This window comes from Miscanthus floridulus, chromosome 9 (genome assembly GCF_019320115.1).
Source record: "Miscanthus floridulus cultivar M001 chromosome 9, ASM1932011v1, whole genome shotgun sequence".
NCBI lineage: Eukaryota > Viridiplantae > Streptophyta > Magnoliopsida > Poales > Poaceae > Miscanthus > Miscanthus floridulus.
Window position 1 is genome coordinate 81,058,524 of NC_089588.1, and position 16,942 is coordinate 81,075,465.

The 16,942-nt window shown below is 49.0% G+C and overlaps 3 protein-coding genes across 4 annotated transcripts; 1 reads left to right on the top strand and 2 right to left on the bottom strand.

The window, feature by feature from the left end:
- Positions 1-1,270: 1,270 nt before the first annotated feature.
- LOC136482252 (DUF724 domain-containing protein 3-like) lies at positions 1,271-7,586 on the top strand. 2 transcript variants are annotated; one of them, XM_066479475.1, is made up of 8 exons: positions 1,271-2,425; positions 4,998-5,337; positions 5,425-5,573; positions 5,684-5,782; positions 5,870-5,924; positions 6,003-6,124; positions 6,199-6,334; positions 6,443-7,586. In XM_066479475.1, exons 1-8 carry the CDS (start codon positions 1,301-1,303, stop codon positions 7,351-7,353), a joined length of 2,937 nt encoding a protein of 978 aa, XP_066335572.1. In that variant the 5' UTR covers positions 1,271-1,300; the 3' UTR covers positions 7,354-7,586. The 2 variants fall into 2 exon arrangements, with proteins under 2 accessions (XP_066335572.1, XP_066335571.1); XM_066479474.1 differs by having other exon boundaries at positions 4,998-5,573.
- A 2,006-nt stretch (positions 7,587-9,592) lies between these two features.
- Positions 9,593-10,060, bottom strand: LOC136480156 (uncharacterized mitochondrial protein AtMg00810-like). The gene has a single exon (XM_066477789.1). The coding sequence runs from the start codon at positions 10,058-10,060 to the stop codon at positions 9,593-9,595; it is 468 nt and encodes a 155-aa protein (XP_066333886.1).
- Positions 10,061-15,927: 5,867 nt separating this feature from the next.
- On the bottom strand, positions 15,928-16,343 carry LOC136483633 (uncharacterized). The gene is made up of 2 exons (XM_066480747.1): positions 16,271-16,343; positions 15,928-16,166 (listed from the first exon to the last, which is right to left on the bottom strand). The coding sequence occupies exons 1-2, from the start codon at positions 16,341-16,343 to the stop codon at positions 15,928-15,930; spliced, it is 312 nt and encodes a 103-aa protein (XP_066336844.1).
- Positions 16,344-16,942: the final 599 nt, after the last annotated feature.

Genomic DNA, 16,942 nt, shown 5'->3' on the forward strand with positions numbered 1-16,942 from the left:
TCATAATCTTTTTGAAATTACTTTTTTGAAAAAAAATATTTTTCACAACTTTCCATTATTTGAAAATTACAAAGTTATGCTCACAACTCTTATGCATAACTTTTTACATGACAGATTATTACCGCAACTTCTTATCATAACTTTTGTGGATTCGTGGTCATAAGATTCAATTAGATCGGAAGAAGAGAAAATGTGAAAACAGAGAAAAAACGGTGAAAAAGAAAAAAACATTGTGCACGACATCATATTATACGTCTACAACTAGTATATGAATACATATACAGTCATGTAAACTAGATATATTAATGCATAAAAAGAAAAAAGTAGAAAACAAAAAAGGAGAAAAAAATAGAGAAAGAGGGACCCACCTAATGAGGCGATGGGATCTTACTCCACGCGGGTCGAGACGTATGGTGGAGAGTGACCACAAACACGCGCGAGAGAGAAAATACACGTGACTCGGAAGCGCGTAACTTTACGCGAAAGATTAGGAGGATGGATTAGGAGTTGTTGCAGAGGAGTTTTTCCACATCTTGCTAAAAATCAAGGATTAGAAAGAATTTTAGGGAACTCTTAGAGATGCTCTCAGGAAGAAACTACAGATGATTGTATAAAAAAAGCACAAATATCTATTATATGAAAGTATATTAATTAGATATGCCATTAATATATATACTATATGATCTTAAATTTATTTGATACTGTTAATATAGTTTTATATTTTTACGAAAATTAGACAATTTATTTGAAACAAGTCAGGATTTCCCCCCTTTCCCACGTATAACGAGGGACCCTGCCAAACGGTCACCTACTTCGCAGATGATGTAACGCCCCTGCTTCACTGATGTAGGCCCCACGACACGATAACCGATGCGCCACATCCCTCGTCTCCCGCAGGGACGTGGAGCCGCGACAAAAACCCACACACGACGCAACGCAAAAGCACGCTTCGCGGTTCAAGCCCCCCTCCCCGCACCCGTGTCGCTCGCGCTTTCTCATCCACTGACAGGTGGTCCCGCCGGACGTCCCACCACCACCACCCTGCCAGTTCTCCGGCACCGCGCCACGTGGCTCCCGCGCCCTTACTGAGCCGCGTGTGCTGCGTTGCAACGGCTTCCCCGCCCCGTTCACACACACACCCTGCTCAGAAACGGCGCACCACGCCTGCATCGAGCGCGCAAAAGCCTGGCCCCGCCTGGAGCGCTCCCACGCCTATAGCGGAGACCCCCTCCATCCCACCCTCCCACCCAAAACCCCAGTTCCCCCAAACCCCGCCCCCCGAATCCCGTTCCGATCCCCAATGACCGCCGCCGCATCCGGCAGCGCGCCGCCGCCGGACGCCGCCGGCCCACGGAGGGGGCGCGGCCGCCCCCGCGGGAGCAAGAGCGGGCGCGGGCGCGGGCGCGGGCGCTCGCCGAGCCTGAGGCGGAGCAAGCCCTCGAAGAGGCCCCGGCCGTCGTCGCGGTCGCCATCCGGGTCGCCCGACGGGCCCCATTCCTCGCCCCCCCGCGGGGTGGACCTTTCCGCGCCGCTGCCTCCCGGCACCGACGTCGAGGTCCGCGTCGACGACGACGGCTTCCACGGGTCCTGGTTCGAGGCCACCGTGCTCGACTTCACGCCGGCCCGCGGGTACCGCCACCCGGCGCGGTACACCGTCAAGTACGCGCACCTCCTCGCCGACGACGACGAAGGCGTGCTGGCCGAGCCCTTCGCGCCGTCCCACATCCGCCCGCGCCCGCCGCCGCCGCCTCCGTCGCCCCCGCCGCGCTTCCAGACCCACGACATCGTCGAGGCGTTCCACAACGAGGGGTGGTGGTCGGGCATCGTCGTGTCCGCCCCCGACGCCCCCGACGCCCCCGCCGGGGTCACCGTCGCGTTCCCCATCACCCGCGAGGTCATCGAGTTCGCGCCCGGCCTCGTCCGCCCCCGCCGCGACTACGTCGACGGCGACTGGATCCCTTCCCAGGTCGCGATGGTTGTCCGCCCCAAGCGCGCGGTCAAGGTCTACGAGGTCGGGGACAAGGTGGAGGTGATGAGGCAACGGAGCGCGTACGGCGAGTCCTGGTTCCTCGCCACGGTGAGGGTCGTCGTCGACGACCTCAGCTACGTCGTCGAGTACTTCGATCTGGAGGAGGGCGAGGGCGGGCCGGAGAAGGCCACCGAGTACCTGCATTGGTGGTTCATCAGGCCGGCTGTCGAGCATTCGCCAAGGGAGAGCGAGTTCAAGCTCCAGCCTGGCGCTGCTGTGGAGGCCTACTGCGATGGGGCATGGTCACCAGGTGTGGTGCGAAGGGTCCTCGGCGAGGGTGAGTATGAGATCCGTATTGTTGCCAAAAAGTCAGAAATGCTGGTGACCAAGGTGGCGCCATTGCTCAAGCCGCAGTATAAGTGGAATGGCAAGCAATGGAAGATTGCGACCTGTAAGGTACTGCAACGTCTGTTTGTCATAGCTGTCTTTATTAGCTCATTTCTGATTGTCTGCTGTTGTACTCTTGTGAGATGCAGATACTACATGGTTCCTTGCTGATTTGTTGGGACTGGCCCTTGCTGACTTTATTGCATATCTTAGTTCCTTCATTGTCTCGTTGTAATATATGAATATGATTGCCTGTAGGCCATAGCTATTCTTAGAAAGACAAATTTGTTAGAAATACAAGTCTGAGATAAGTACAGCTAGTCTAATTAAGTCCATCACTGACACAGGGATACTGTGCTTCACATGATTTGTAGTACGCTCCAGCTTCAGCCAAATGGCAATATTTCCTCTCCTTGAGTTTGTGCCTGTGTCTGTCAAATTGTTTTTTGTTTTATGGGTAGGATGGAGTTTCTGGCACATGATTAAGTTCAGACAAGCTGTTCCATTTGTGTTTTGCGTGTTTGGGCTGCTAATTTTGTATGATAGGACCCTGAATACGGGTATCATCAACCTCATGTTTACATAAGGTCCTCTAGGAGTAGGGATAAAAACTGACGGGAATGGGTGGGAAAACCACTCATCATTTCTATGTTCACATTTTGTCACCAGGAATGGGAATGGGAGCTGGAACAGGATATCCAGGAGCAGGGATGACATGGGATATACGGATAGAAGTAAACAAGTAAATATGGGCGGAAATTCAACAGAAACAGAAGGATACAGAACTCGCATTGATTTAGAGTTCACAAGTTCACCCTATATATCAGTCGCAGCATAGGTTCACAAATCACAAGTTCACACACAGCACTCACTACCTCAATCTCAAGGGTCACAGCTCATAGGAAGCACACCACTGCGCTCAATACTTGGACTGCAGCAGTTCACACTTCACAGCACTGTATGGCTGCATCAAACCACACACCACACCACCAATTCACTGCATGGCTGCAGCAGTCCACAGCACCAATTCACATCACAGCACCAGTTCGCAAGTTCAAAAGTCACACAAACACATCAACTAGTAGTAGAGAACTTCTGAAAGAAAGTGAATCGAAACCGAGAAGCGGCAGAAGTAATTACTGATTAGAAGTGTAGGAGATGAAGTGATTAATTGAGAACTTATGGACATGGATTGCTTTGGCTCAGCCACTGCCTACCTGCAAGGCACATGAGCAGGCAATTCTCGTTGCACCTGTGGGCCATGGTACAACATGGTGCCCCTTCTTTCAAATACCTTCCATCTGCAGTCGTACACGCTGCACTCCACGAACCTGAATCACCTGCATACCTCGCGCTTGCTCTTGCCAATGTGGCATTGAGCACCTGCACCGATGACAACAGCTGTCCCTCCTTGTGAACCAGATCACCTGCACTGCGGCCCTGCATGGCATTATCTGATTTGTGTCCGCTAAGCTGAGGGCCGAGGGGGGTCTGAGGCAGTCGATCCCAATGCTGTGTGGTGGCATGACAGCATAGGCATGGCCTTGCCTCATTTGCTGCTTGCTCATGGGTGGTGGTGTGACGTGGCCTCGCCTCGTACACAGTGATGGAGCAGCTGCATTGCATTGTGTAGATACAGGGAGCCACAGGAGGATGAATAAAGGATGCCAAATTACTATTTCCGTCCTGAAATATAAGTATCGAAGGTTCTCCCATGTCAAATTTTCCTAAGTCTGACCAAGTTTATGGAGAAAAGTATTACTCCCTCCATTCGAAATTATAAGACGTTTTGGCTTTTCTAGATAGTGATGCTAATTTGATGTCATAAATATTATTCTTATTTTCTATAATCTCAGTCAAACTTATGATAGTTTGACTTTAGGCAAACATCGATCAGTGACGGAAGCGGGCTAGCCCACGAATCTGCATATAGGCTTAATTTTGTGGTTTACCACGTGTAAACCACAAAATTAAGCCTATATGCGGGTTAACGGGCTAGCCCGCTTTCATCCCTAACTTTGATTCCTTATTTCACGATGGTGGGCAATATCATAGGATCCCCATGTGGTGGCAGTTGGGGGAGTGTTGGTAATGGGGTGGGGGCTGTTCAGCATGAATTACATTTTGTGATAGATTCAATGATACTCAAGCATTATCCTATTTACTAGTACTCTGTTTCTGGCGTATTTATACTTTGATTGAATATTGTCACTTATTTATGACTAGATTGAATATTGTCATTGCTATAAACTTAATGTTGTATCTAAACATATATTGGCTACGAATACAGTGGTACAACTTTTGCACACACAACATGGATATAATTTGGCTGATTGTTAGGCAAGAGTTCTGAATTTTAACTTTTTAGAACTTAACATGCCCTATAAAAAAACGGAGATAGTATTATTGATCATGAATAGATCTTGACCCTGGAAAATATTTCACTATGGGTATCTATGAAGTTTAAGCCTATTGGCTGTCAGCTGTTTTGCGAGTTTAAGACATTTGTTTTAACCATTGGCATGCAATATGTATATAGCACATTGCTAAAGAATGGTATCTCTTTGAAATTTTAGCATATAGCAATAAAACATCTTATCATTCAACTTGTATGATCTGTTCTAAATATTTCCTTGTGCAGAGACGGGCTAACTCGAGGCGTCGGTCTGTGTCTGGTAATAGTCCAAGGTCACCAGTTGAGGTGTCATCCAGTGATGAAGAACACAGTCTAGGAAAGAGCACATTAGCCGAAGGTTCTGGACATGCTTCAGTCTCTGAGATGGACATTCCTTTGTCTGCTCTGTGCAAGTCACCAGAAAGCACTCATTCACCGAATTCTTTTGTCTCTGAAAAGAACAGTCTTCAAGGTTCACATGGGATAGTGAATTCGGTGCCAATGAACGGACTCCTTTGTGCTTCTCCAGGACATTCAGCACCAGTGGACAATCAAGAAATCCTGTCTGATATGGTTGTTACTGATGGTGAGCTTAATGAACCTGTCTCTGGAAGAAGTGTTGATGGCCATGATATGCTTTCCATTACTGAACTAAGAAAGAAAATGGCTTCAGGGCGCAGAAATAAGAAAATGGCTTCAGCGCGCAGAAATAGTGCTGTCACACGCAAACAGGAAAACCCTGCCAAATCACTCAGGGTGAAGAAATGTGTATCGGACATTAAAGCGGGGAAAATGCACCCTATTCAAGGACTTCAGGGAAAGGTCGGTCCCTCTAATAATTTGAGTCCCATTCCTTATGTTTTGTAGCTGGAGTAAGGATGCCTGCATATAATTTATTATTTCTGTTAATATTGATCTTTTTGCTTGTGCAGATTCAGTTGAAGGGCAACATGAATTTCTCTACTCCGGACATTGTTTTAGCTTTGAGTGTCTCTGGGACTGGCCAGACTATTTTATCTCCAGATAGACTGGTACAGACATATGATTGGCTTTTAAAACATCCTTTCTGTATTCATTTTCACGTGTTTTGTTCTGTTCTGTTTGTCAATCTATATTAGGTGTCAAAAAGGACAAAAAGGGGTTCAAGTACAAAGGTTCTTGCCTCTAAGAAATGTAAGTGTTTTCTATGGAACACATTCATCTTTATAGGTGGTAATTAAAATCTAATAACAGTTGCCGTACAATCTGCAGTGGCTAACAGGAGAGGATCCAAAGAACTGTGCAGTTCAAATAGCTCATTGGATGTGACTAGGACTGTCCAGCAGAGAGGAAGCAAGGAATTGGCAGAGACAATAGAAGAATGTCCCGTAGCAGTAAGAACATTCTTTTGCAAACTAATACTTATATTATTCATCACGTTCTCACCCTTGTACTATTTTGCATGTAGTTGGAGTGTCTGAATTCTGATACTCAAGAACAGCTTGATAGAACTTTGGAGGATGCACAGAACATAACTGAATTATCAAATCAGGACCTGTTACCGATGGTGCCTCCTGGCTTTAAATCAATGGATAATGGGATAGGTATGAACTGTGGAAAATCTACCCATGCGCATAGTTTGCTACATAATTGAAGGCATACATACATGATAGTTGCAGACCAATGATTAATGACTGGATTTTTGTGTGCAGGTACTAACATACATGATACTCAATTTGATGAAGAGCCAACTGGTATGACCAACAGCCTTATTGAACCGAAGGGAAATGATGACATGTGCACAGACCATGCTGCTACCAAATTAGCTGAAAGCAACCATGTCATGGAAACAGCTATCCTATGTCTTGATTGTCCGGCTCAACAAGCCCGTGGGAAAGTGGATGAGAGGTCAGTTTTACAGAATGCTGGGAGTTCACAGTGCATCATTGACAGTTCTCCATTGAGGAGCTGCTCTGCTTTTGAGAGCTTGTTGCCTTCACCACAGCCTTTTGAGGACCAGGCTTTGTTCGTCAAGAACTCACCTATGTGGGATCTAGTTGAAGCAATGCATGTGTTTAAGGAGCTTCCTCAACAACCTCATTTCCTTCCACTCCAAGAACATGCCCCATTACTACGTGAAGGAATGGCATTAGGTATGATGGTGTCATTCGCGGACTTAGTGAAGGTTACAATGGAAGCAAGCATAGACAACAGCATGGAATGGTTTGAGGACAAGATCAGGACAATCTCCCATCTAGAGGCAAATGGATTTAGTGTGCAATTTATGCAGAGCGCCATGACCGATTTGGTCAAGATAAAATCTGAGCGCACCAGTTATCATGTACAAATTGGCAAGCTGGATTCGAAGTTTGTGGAGAAGACAGCTTCGTCCTCCCGAGTTGGTGCACTGCTTGATGAAAAAGATATAGCTGCGGCAGAGCTTGAGCAAGAACTTGGGCGCATTCGCCAGGAAAGTCAGAAGATTGCAAAGGAGAAGGAAAAAATAGATGCGGAGCTCGCTAGTATCAAGACATCGCTTAGTGGGTATGAGGTTCTGTGCAACGGTGCGGAACGTAAGTTTAAAGACGTCTTGGCTGGGCTGCGGATGAAGAGGCTAACCTGATGCACAAGCTTTGGATATCGTTTTGCTGCTTCTAACTTGACATCTGTTCATGCTGTTGGGCCGTAGGTTATCTATGCATCAAAGTGGGTTCAGATCGATGTGCTGTGGTTATGTTGTGCAAGTCATTCGGTACCGTTTATGTATCTGTACGTATCTATGGCTTAGGGAGCCTGATGAAGTTTCGACTCTTATAATTGCTACTGCTATATTAATTGCCAGCTAGTTGGACTGTACTTATTTGCCTGTAGCATATTTAGTTTGAAGGCAATCTGTTTCCGTTCTTGTGAACTTTGATTCCCCCGACTTCTGTTGTCTGATGGTAGTGATCCAACTTGATATAGGACCACTTTGTGTTTGGTTTGGGATCAAGGAGAGACGGTATAGACTCATTTCACTTTTGTTCACTTTTGTGGGATGAGGACGTCTCTGTTCTATGTTTGGTTAAGGGGACAAGAACGGAAACACCAAGATGCGTGTTTGGTTCAAGGTTTCCTAGATGCATGTTCTGTGTTTTGTTGAAGGTTTCTGTGTTTGGTTGAGGGGACGAAGATGTCTCTAGATGTTTGTTATGCGTTTGGTTTATGGAATAAAGCTATAAAAAAGATAAAAGATGGATCGGATGGAGCATATTTACGCAATTAGCTTCCGTTAATTGTGGTGCCTATTTGTTAGGGCACGTACAATGCAAAGATGTTTATATGGCCGCTTAAAAATCATCATCATTAAGCATCTGTATAAGGCTCCTAGCCTACAATGGAATCAACCATTTTACTGATGCTTAAATGTTTTGATAATTGTAGGAGCCTATTTGGGCGTCTATCTTTGCAATGCGTGCATGACCTATTTAGGCTAAGGCCCCGTTTGGCAGGGCTTTTCCACCGGCTTCAGGAGTCGTTTGGAGCCGTTTTCTACCAAACGGGGTAAAGTAAAATAGATTCACTTGTGAAGCCCCTAAAAACATGCTCTCACAGTGATTTGGGGTGGGATGGAGCAAAAAAAAAAAAAGTGGCTTCTCTCGGCTTCTCCTCCAGGCCTCTAAAAACATGCTCTCACAGGGAAGCCATTTTGCCAAACGATTTACCAAAACCGCTTCAGCTCCACCGATGGAACTGTTCATGGAGCTAAAGCAAAAAAAAAAAAAAAGCTTCATTAGTGAGGTGAAACCCTGCCAAACGGGGCCTAATATTTAACTAGCTTTCAAGCGTCGGCTCCTGATTTTATGAGATGCACATTCCAAGCGCCGGCGCCTGGTCTAGCGTCTTTTTGACATGCAAGCGCCCCTCATGCTTCCCCGATGTCAAGAAAATTTGTTAACTAACGCTTAGCGCCGCCTAAGCGCTCCGCGATGCTTAGCAGCCACTTACCACACACACGTGGGACTGTTGTGTTGGTCCAAATAGATTTTAGATTCTGATTTAGGAATTACCAGAGAGCAGCTTGTCTCTTGGCCACTTGGATAAAAAGAAATGTAATGGCTTAGTTTTTACGATGACACTTTCTTACCCTTTATAGACAGGGGAACTCTCACTTGCTGCACCACATTCTAACCACTAAAATAGATGCTGAGTATATTACTAACACTAGGCTTGTAAGCCAAGGAAAGTAAAAGTGCTGAAAAAGTAAGATACAAGTGCTTTAGCACTAGACTTATCTATCAATTCTTTCCCTCGGCCTTGTGCCGAGCACTTGAGGTGATCTGCTGTAGCCCAATCTTCTCCCTCATCTTCTAGAACTTGGACTTCCCAGCGACTTGGTGAGAATGTCAGTCAACTGATTAATAGTGGCAATGTGGTTGGCCTTGATGCTCCTATCCTCCAAGCCATCCCTAATGAAGTGATACTTGATGCGGATGTGCTTGCTTTTTTCTTGGAAGAACGGGGTTCTTGGCCAGAGCTAGAGCAGACTTGCTGTCCACCTTCAGCTCAACCACATCCACCTTCCTACCAAGCAGCTCTACTAGCATCCTTGACAGCCATAGCGCCTGAGTTGTTGCAGTGGTAGTAGCAATGTACTCCACTTCACAACTTGAGAGGACCACCACCTTCTGCTTGAGTGACTGTCAGCTGACCAAGCAATCAACGAGGAAGAACATCATCCCGGTTGTGCTCTTGCTAGTGTCTACATCGCCGGCGAGATCGCTGCCGCAGTAGCCGACGAACCGCACCGTATCAGGGGTCCTTCCATAGTGGAGACCGTAGTCGAGGGTGCCCACCACATAGCGCGGGATTCGCTTGACGGCCTATAGATGCTCCATCGTCAGCCGCTCCTTGAACCGGCTCATGTACCCGACAGCGAACGTGATGTCCGACCGGGTATGGACCAGGTAGCGCAAGCTCCCAATTAGCCGCCGGTAATGGGTTGGATCGACCTCCTGTATCAGGGCGTGGGCCGGATTGCAGCCAGTCATGCCGCCGAGCTCGAGGATGCACTTGGTATAGTGGGATTGGCAGAGGGCGATCCCGCTGGCGTCCTGGCGCACTTCGACTCCGAGGTAGAAACAGAGGAGGCTGAGGTCGCTCATGTCGAACGCTTTCTTCATCTGTGCCTTGAATACCTCCACCATCAGCTCTTCAGTACCAGTGATGATGAGGTCGTCGACGTAGACGTTGACCAGTAAGACGTTGCGTCTGCTGCCTCGCCGGTGCACCGCCGCCTCATGCGCGCTCTGCTTGAAACCCATTTTCTTAAGCGTGGCGTCGAGCTTCATGTTCTAGGCGTGCGATGCCTAGCGCAGACCATAGAGTGTCTTGCATAGGCGGTACACCTTCCCCTCTTCTCCGGTGATGGCGTAGCCAGGTGGCTAGCGCACATAGACCTCCTCCTTGAGGTCGCCGTTGAGAAAGGTGGACTTCACGTCCATGTGATGGACTTGCCACCCCTCTTGAGCCGCCAGCACGAGGAGGACACGAACTGACTCCATGTGTGCCATGGGGACGAAAGCGTCGTCGTAGTCGATCCCCTATTGCTGGACGAAGCCGCGCGCTACCAGCCACGCCATGTGCTTGATCACCGTGCCCAACTCGTCCTTCTTAAGCTTGAACACCCACTTTAGGGTGATGGGGCGGTGGTCATCAGGTAGTGGCACCAGATCCCAGGTGTCGTTCTGCTCGACGAACTTGAGCTCCTGCTCCATTGCCGCCCGCCACGCCGGATCACCCTGTGCCTCAGCATAAGTGTTCGGCTCACCGGCGTGCGTTAGATGTAGCTGGGTGAAGAGCCTCTCAGGCTAGTTCAATGGAGACTACTCTCCGAGGATGTTCACCACCGTGCGATATTGGAGGGGCTCATCATCGTAGTAGGCGTCCAAGCGGTCTTCATCATCCTTTAGCGGCATCGCGTACTCGACCTCCAGCTGCCCTGCGTGCCCCGATGTCGTAGCGAGCGAAGTAGAAGATACTAGAGTGGTCGGCTGGTGCGCCGGAGAGATCAGCTATGGTGCTGGAGAGGTCGGTGCTGCTACCAATGAGCTTCCGATCACTGCTGATGGGCTGCCGACCACTACTAATGGGCTGTCGAGCTCCCCCGGATGTGGTGATGGCGAGCGTGGCGGAGCTGATGAAGAGGTCAGCGCTGGTGATGAAGACCCAGACATCGATGAGGATGCACCTTGTGCTCCCTCAGAACCTCCTGCCCATGCATACTCGACGGTGAAGTCGCAGAGCACGGCCGCCAACCCATCATCCACTGCCTTGTCCCATGCCTAGCCATGTCCTTCATCTAACACGACATCGCGCGCCACACGCATGCGTCGTGCCGCCGGGTCGAGCATGCTGTAGGCCTTAGCCCCCCTACATAGCCGATGAAGACCCTTGGCGAGCAACGATCATTGAGCTTGCTGACGTGGTTCAGCTCCTTGACGAAGGTGAGGCAGCCAAAGACACGTAGGTAGCTTACCGTCGGCTTGCGCCCATGCCAGGCCTCATACGGCGTCTTGCCATCGAGAGCACTAGTCGACGAGTGGTTGAGCAGGTGTACAACGGTCATCATGGCCTCCCCTTGTTGACCGTCGGCATACCGCACTGCTTGAGGAGGGCGCGTGCCGCTGCCACCACCGTTTGATTGCGGCGTTCGACCACGCCGTTCTACTGCGGTGAGTAGGGCGTAGAGTAGTGGTGTTGAATCCCCTCGTCGGTGTAGTACGCCATGAACTCGGCCGCCATGAACTCCTCGCCATTATTCATGCAGAGCACCTGGAGCTTGTGGCCGCACTCCTCTGCGGCTGTCTAATGGCACTTGATGGCATCTACAACTGTCTCCTTGAAATCGAGCAGCACGGCCCACATATAGCGGGTGGCGTTGTCGACAAGCAGTAGGAAGTAGCGCCGACCTCCAGGAGTGGTCGGTGACACTGGACCACAGAGTTCGCCATGTACCAGCTTGAGTTGCTCGGTGGTGCGGTGGAGGCTTGACGAGGGAAGGACCGGCGCTTCAGCTTGGTGACCACACATGTGTCGCAGAGCTGCTCGACGTGGTCGACGCAGGGCATGCCGCGGACCATCTCCTCCTTACCAAGCTGCTTCAGGTCCTCAAAGTGAAGATGCCCGAAGCGCTCATGCCAGCACCAAGCCTCATCGTCTCGGCACACGGCAAGGCAAAGGGGGTGCACCACCTGCACATGAATCACGTAAAGGCAGTTGCTTCCCCGGTTCACCTTGGCAAGAAGGCGGTGGCTTCTATCCCAAATGCGCAACACACCATCCTCGATCTCCACCTACGAGCCATTCTCATCCAACTGCCCGACGCTGATGATGGAGTTCCTCAAGGCCAAGATGTAGTCCACGCCGATGAGGAGGCGGTGCTCCCCCGTCTTGGCCTTGAAGATGATCGAGCCGACTCCCTTGATCTTGACGGTGGAGGCATCACTGAACTTGACATAGCCCTTCATGCCATAGTCTAGGTCGGAGAAGAACTCACGCCGACCAGTCATGTGGTGCGTGGCACCGGTGTCAAGGTACCTGCCGTCGATCTTATCATCATCTGCGCCTTTGCCAAGAAAGGCGTGGGCACGTGGTTCATCGAGGTGGAGATGTGCAGAGCCAGCCGACAAGGAAAGGGGAAAGCTTGGAAATTTCACCCCCTCCTCTGCTTCTCGCTATGACTCGATGCACCCGTGCACCAGGAACAGACCAGCATCCTCCTCCCCTACTTACGTGATGAGAGCCTACCCACCGCGGCGTGGAGGAAGGCGGCAGTCCTTCGCCTAGTGGTCGGACTTGCTGCAGTTGTTGCAGGTGTCATCTCGGGTTGCCTCGCGCTCGCTGCCGATGCTGCCATCAGCTCCTGCCTGACCCCGAGGCCTCTTCTCCTCCTTCTTGTTGCCACGAGGACACCAACGACGTTCGTTGGAGGAGCCGGATGGTCTGGATCCTCCCTCCTTTTCGAAGGCGCGCCACTACTCCATCGTGTACAATAGCTTGCCTCCGGCGGCGCTCAGCTCGGTGTGAGGCCCTCCTCGCGGTCCTGCACCGCCTTGAGCCTCCCGGTCACATCCTCGACGGTGAGCTGCTCAAAGTCCAAGAGTGTCTCGATCGACATGATGATCTACGCGTACTTCCTCGGCATGCAGTGGAGGAATTTCTCCACCGCGCGCTCCTCCATGAGGTCGGTGTCGCTTTTGTGCGCCATATGCTCCATCAGGTTGGTCAGTCACATGGCGAAGTTCTTGACTTGCTCACTAGGCTAAAAGGCAAGGCCTTCCCACTCCCCTCGAAGGCGCTGTAGCGTTACCCGGCGTACGTGATTTTCTGTCGATGCGTGCCGCAACGATTGACTAGTACGGCAGCTTTGCCGTGGCCTTGTTGGTGATGGAAGCACCAAGCTTAGTGGGGACGGTGGCACACAATGCCTCCAGTGCCCGGCGATTGTCGTTGCAGTCGCTGCCGCTGATGTGAACTGCCTCCCACGGCCACTGAGCCTACAGCTCGTCAGTAGGCTCCACTTGTGGTAGTTCGACTTGGTGAGCATCGACCATGCCGTTCCTGCTCCGGAGTCATGGTAGACCTTCTGCAGCACTGGGGAGCACCCGCGGTGACCATGACATCGCTCTAGTGACGGCGATTGGCGGCGGCGCCCGCCCGGGCTGTGTGACCCTCCCCCCGCTGGCTCCGGCTCCTCCCGCTCTATCTCAGCACGCAGCGTCGCGGCTGCAGCCACCGCGGCCTAGGTCGCAGTCGCTGCCTGCCTGGCCGTCTTGGCCGCCGCCACAGCCGCCGCCTCTGCGGCAGCAAGGCGCGTCGCGCGGTCATCGGCTCCTGCTCCGGTCCTGGTGCCGGCAGCAGCGCAGGCTCTGGCGATCTAGCTGGCGGTGGACATGGCTTTCTGCTCACTCAAGAACACAAGGTTCTGATAACAATTGTTGACCCAAATAGATCTCAGATTCAGATTTGGGAACAATTAGAGGCTAGCTTTGCCCTTGGCCGTTTGGATTAAAGGAAATGACACTCTGTTGCCCTTTATAGGTAGGGGAACTCCCACTTACTGTAATATATTCTAACCACTAAAGTGGATGCTGAGCGTATTCATAACACTAGGCTTGAAAGCTAAGAAAAATAAAAGTGCAGAAAAAGTAAGATACAAGTGATGTGGCTTATCTATCAAGTTGTGCCTACTTGTGACATACATGGGACCCATCAATCAGTCTCTACGCACCTCCCCTTCCCTGCTGCCGACACAGACGAACGGCGTCAGGAGGGATGCCCTACGATTCCTGGGGGATTGGGTTGTCTGGTAATGTTTGGTTGGAAGACAAGATAAAATGAGATAGTCCAAATGGATGGCAGACGGGTTTATTTTAGTGACAAATATTCTCTCTTACCTAAAAGAATATTTCCTTCTAGGAGCGACTCCGTCCCCAATATTTCTGAATCAAGCACTACCTTGGATTGTCTCATCCGTTGCCTCGCTTGAAACCTTATTAGGGTGCGTGCAATACAAAGACGCCAGTGCATACTCTTAAAGAGAGTAAGAACGAGTGCCACGTCGGCAAAAGCACTCGAGCCAATGTAGGCACAATGGAACAACTACGACCATACATACATATATGGTTAATCAGCTTTGCAAATTTAGGAGACTGTTTAAGAGCCCGTTAGCATCAGTGCACGGACGACATATATATAGCTCAACTATTTTTATTAGCTTGTGTTAACATAAAGATTGGTCACACACTAGCTAGAGTTAGATCGTCCGGATCGTCACATATCGAAGAACGTAGCAGGTAACCAGCACTCTTTTCATGGTGAAGAACAATGAGGTTTTATGAGCAAACCACCAAAAGATAATTAAACGTGCTTACGTGACGAAGAACCGTCAAAGTTCTCGCCCGGGAGGGATGCCCTTGAGGGAAGTACGTCGCCAAGTTGCCCTAGGTCGATCGACAAACATAGGACGCCATCCATGGTCATTGGATCAAGCGATGAACAGATCGAAGCATGGGGTTCGAAGAGATTAGAAAAAAAGAAGTAATAATGTAAAAATATTCGATTGGATGTTGGATTACTCAATTGGCTATGATCGATCCTCTAGTATATATAGAGGGGGTCGTGTTATCCCAGCAGGAATCCCTTTCAAGACGTATTTTCCAAGTTTTTTAAGAGTCCAGAATAGTTCGAATCGAAATCCAAAAGGCCAGATCCAAACATGATCTTTTTTTAAGTCTGTGGGAAGTTCCGATGTCTGTTGGAACTTCCAAACGTCAGAACTTCGGACTTCCATCGAAACTTCTACAAGGGGATGACGTCGGGCACCCAAGCAAGATTTTTAGTTTTCTCGGAAGTATCTTTCTGAGGGTGTAACTCCTTCATCCGGACTCTGAATTGGATGTTTTATATATATTTTTTTTACTATCTCGATGAGAGGAATGCAATGGTGATGTCCATTTCATATTTTGATAACTTCACAGAATGGTTGTCAACAGCTTGGTTGGAGTAGGGACGCTTGGTCCAGCGGTCACGCATGCCATCAAGCGCCCACACCACAGGTTTGTGTGCACTGGGTTCCACCCGGAGATAAAATGGATTAGCTGTGGTAAGCGGCTAAGCGCCCTGTGTGGTAAATCCTTTGTAGATAGTAATAAACTATAGTACTTTGAAGTATCTCGAGCACAGTACACAAAACGAAGCAACTTGTTTCGTACAATCATCAATTAAATGCCCGCAGTCTTGAAAACATTAACATAAAATTCTCAATTGATATTGCTGCCACATAACTCCAATGTATGCGCACATGGTAGTTGATGTGGCGAGGACATTCATCGGTAATTCGTTGGCCTATTCTTTATTTTCGAAGATTAATGTGAATTATCGATCAAAATGTGGATAGCCATTATATTCACCTAGATCAGATATACGCTATGTGCACATATAGTAGAAACTACTCTTTCCGTACTAAAATAAAGACTTTTGAAGTTCATTTATTTTGGGACAAGGGAGTATGTATTTAGAAAAAAAATTAAAACGATCAAATTTGTTCGGACGCGATTGGCTAGACATGAGCAGATCGGTGGATCAAAAGTCCTGATTTTCATTGCTCGATAAGCCTCCTACTACCTAGACGGCCAAAATCCGGCTCGGCGTATAATCAGTTGGCCATTCCCATCCCGCCGGCGTCTCCGTTGCCGGCCCGCTGCTCCTCCGCCAGAGCCGCCGTCGTCGATTGCGCAGCGCAGGGGGTGCACACGCACGAGGGGTCGCCCACGACGTGCTCCGTGGAGCAGTAGCCGCCGGTGTAGCCGCCGCCTCTCTGCAGGCAGATGGCCACGCACATGTCGTCGGACGTGCACATGATCCCCGTCCTCGACTCGCAGGCTGCTGTCGCGCCTGCATCCTTGCATGCAGCCGGTCACAACAAGTTTATTGTATGGCTGTTTTCAAGAATGATCTACTACATACGATGAATATATTGTTGTTTTTCTGGGACTTACGATGCGACGCGACGATGAGCAGCAATGCCATGGTGAACCCAGCCACCAATAGATTCTTGTTGAACGACGACATGGTTGTGTTTGGACTTTGGAGGAGTGCTATGTCTATTATTATAATATATATGTATATATATACACACGAAGAGAGCCTTTGTACTCTTTGGATATGCAAATCCAATTATATTGTTTATTATATTCGATATTTGTACTATGGATATGCAAATCCAAATATATTGTTTAGTACTAATATACTTTGGGTACGGTGTGATGTGGAGATCCAAATATGGTGTAAATTAAATCATGGGAGTGTCCGGTTAACTATCGACATGTTTTATGTGGTTAAATCTGTCAGATTTCTTTTCTATATAAACGTGACCCAAGAGTTACAGACCCGGTAAAGTGACAGCTGGAGCAAAAATCCTAAAGCACAATGGAAATCAGACAGATTTAGTATAAAAAAAAAATCTGTCAACAGATAAAGCATCCTTTTAAATACGGTGCAATATCAATGTACCAGTTATCTACGATCCTTTAAGTGTGTGTATATATATTGTACGTCATCAATTGTACGTCAACAATTACCGAAACGAGTTGTAGTCATCGGGCCAATTGTGATTTTGTTATGATTTTAAATTTGTTATTAGTTAGCTGGGCATTCATTACTGAGGCATG

Coding starts and splice junctions, on each gene's coding strand:
- LOC136482252 (XM_066479474.1), top strand. CDS start 1,301: ATGACCGCCGCCGCATCCGGCAGCGCGCCGCCGCCGGACGCCGCCGGC. Junction 5,925..6,002: donor GGTTCTTGCCTCTAAGAAAT/GTAAGTGTTTTC, acceptor TACAATCTGCAG/TGGCTAACAGGAGAGGATCC. Junction 6,335..6,442: donor ATCAATGGATAATGGGATAG/GTATGAACTGTG, acceptor TTTTGTGTGCAG/GTACTAACATACATGATACT.
- LOC136480156 (XM_066477789.1), bottom strand. CDS start 10,060: ATGAAGCTCGACGCCACGCTTAAGAAAATGGGTTTCAAGCAGAGCGCG.
- LOC136483633 (XM_066480747.1), bottom strand. CDS start 16,343: ATGTCGTCGTTCAACAAGAATCTATTGGTGGCTGGGTTCACCATGGCA. Junction 16,167..16,270: donor GCTCATCGTCGCGTCGCATC/GTAAGTCCCAGA, acceptor GCAAGGATGCAG/GCGCGACAGCAGCCTGCGAG.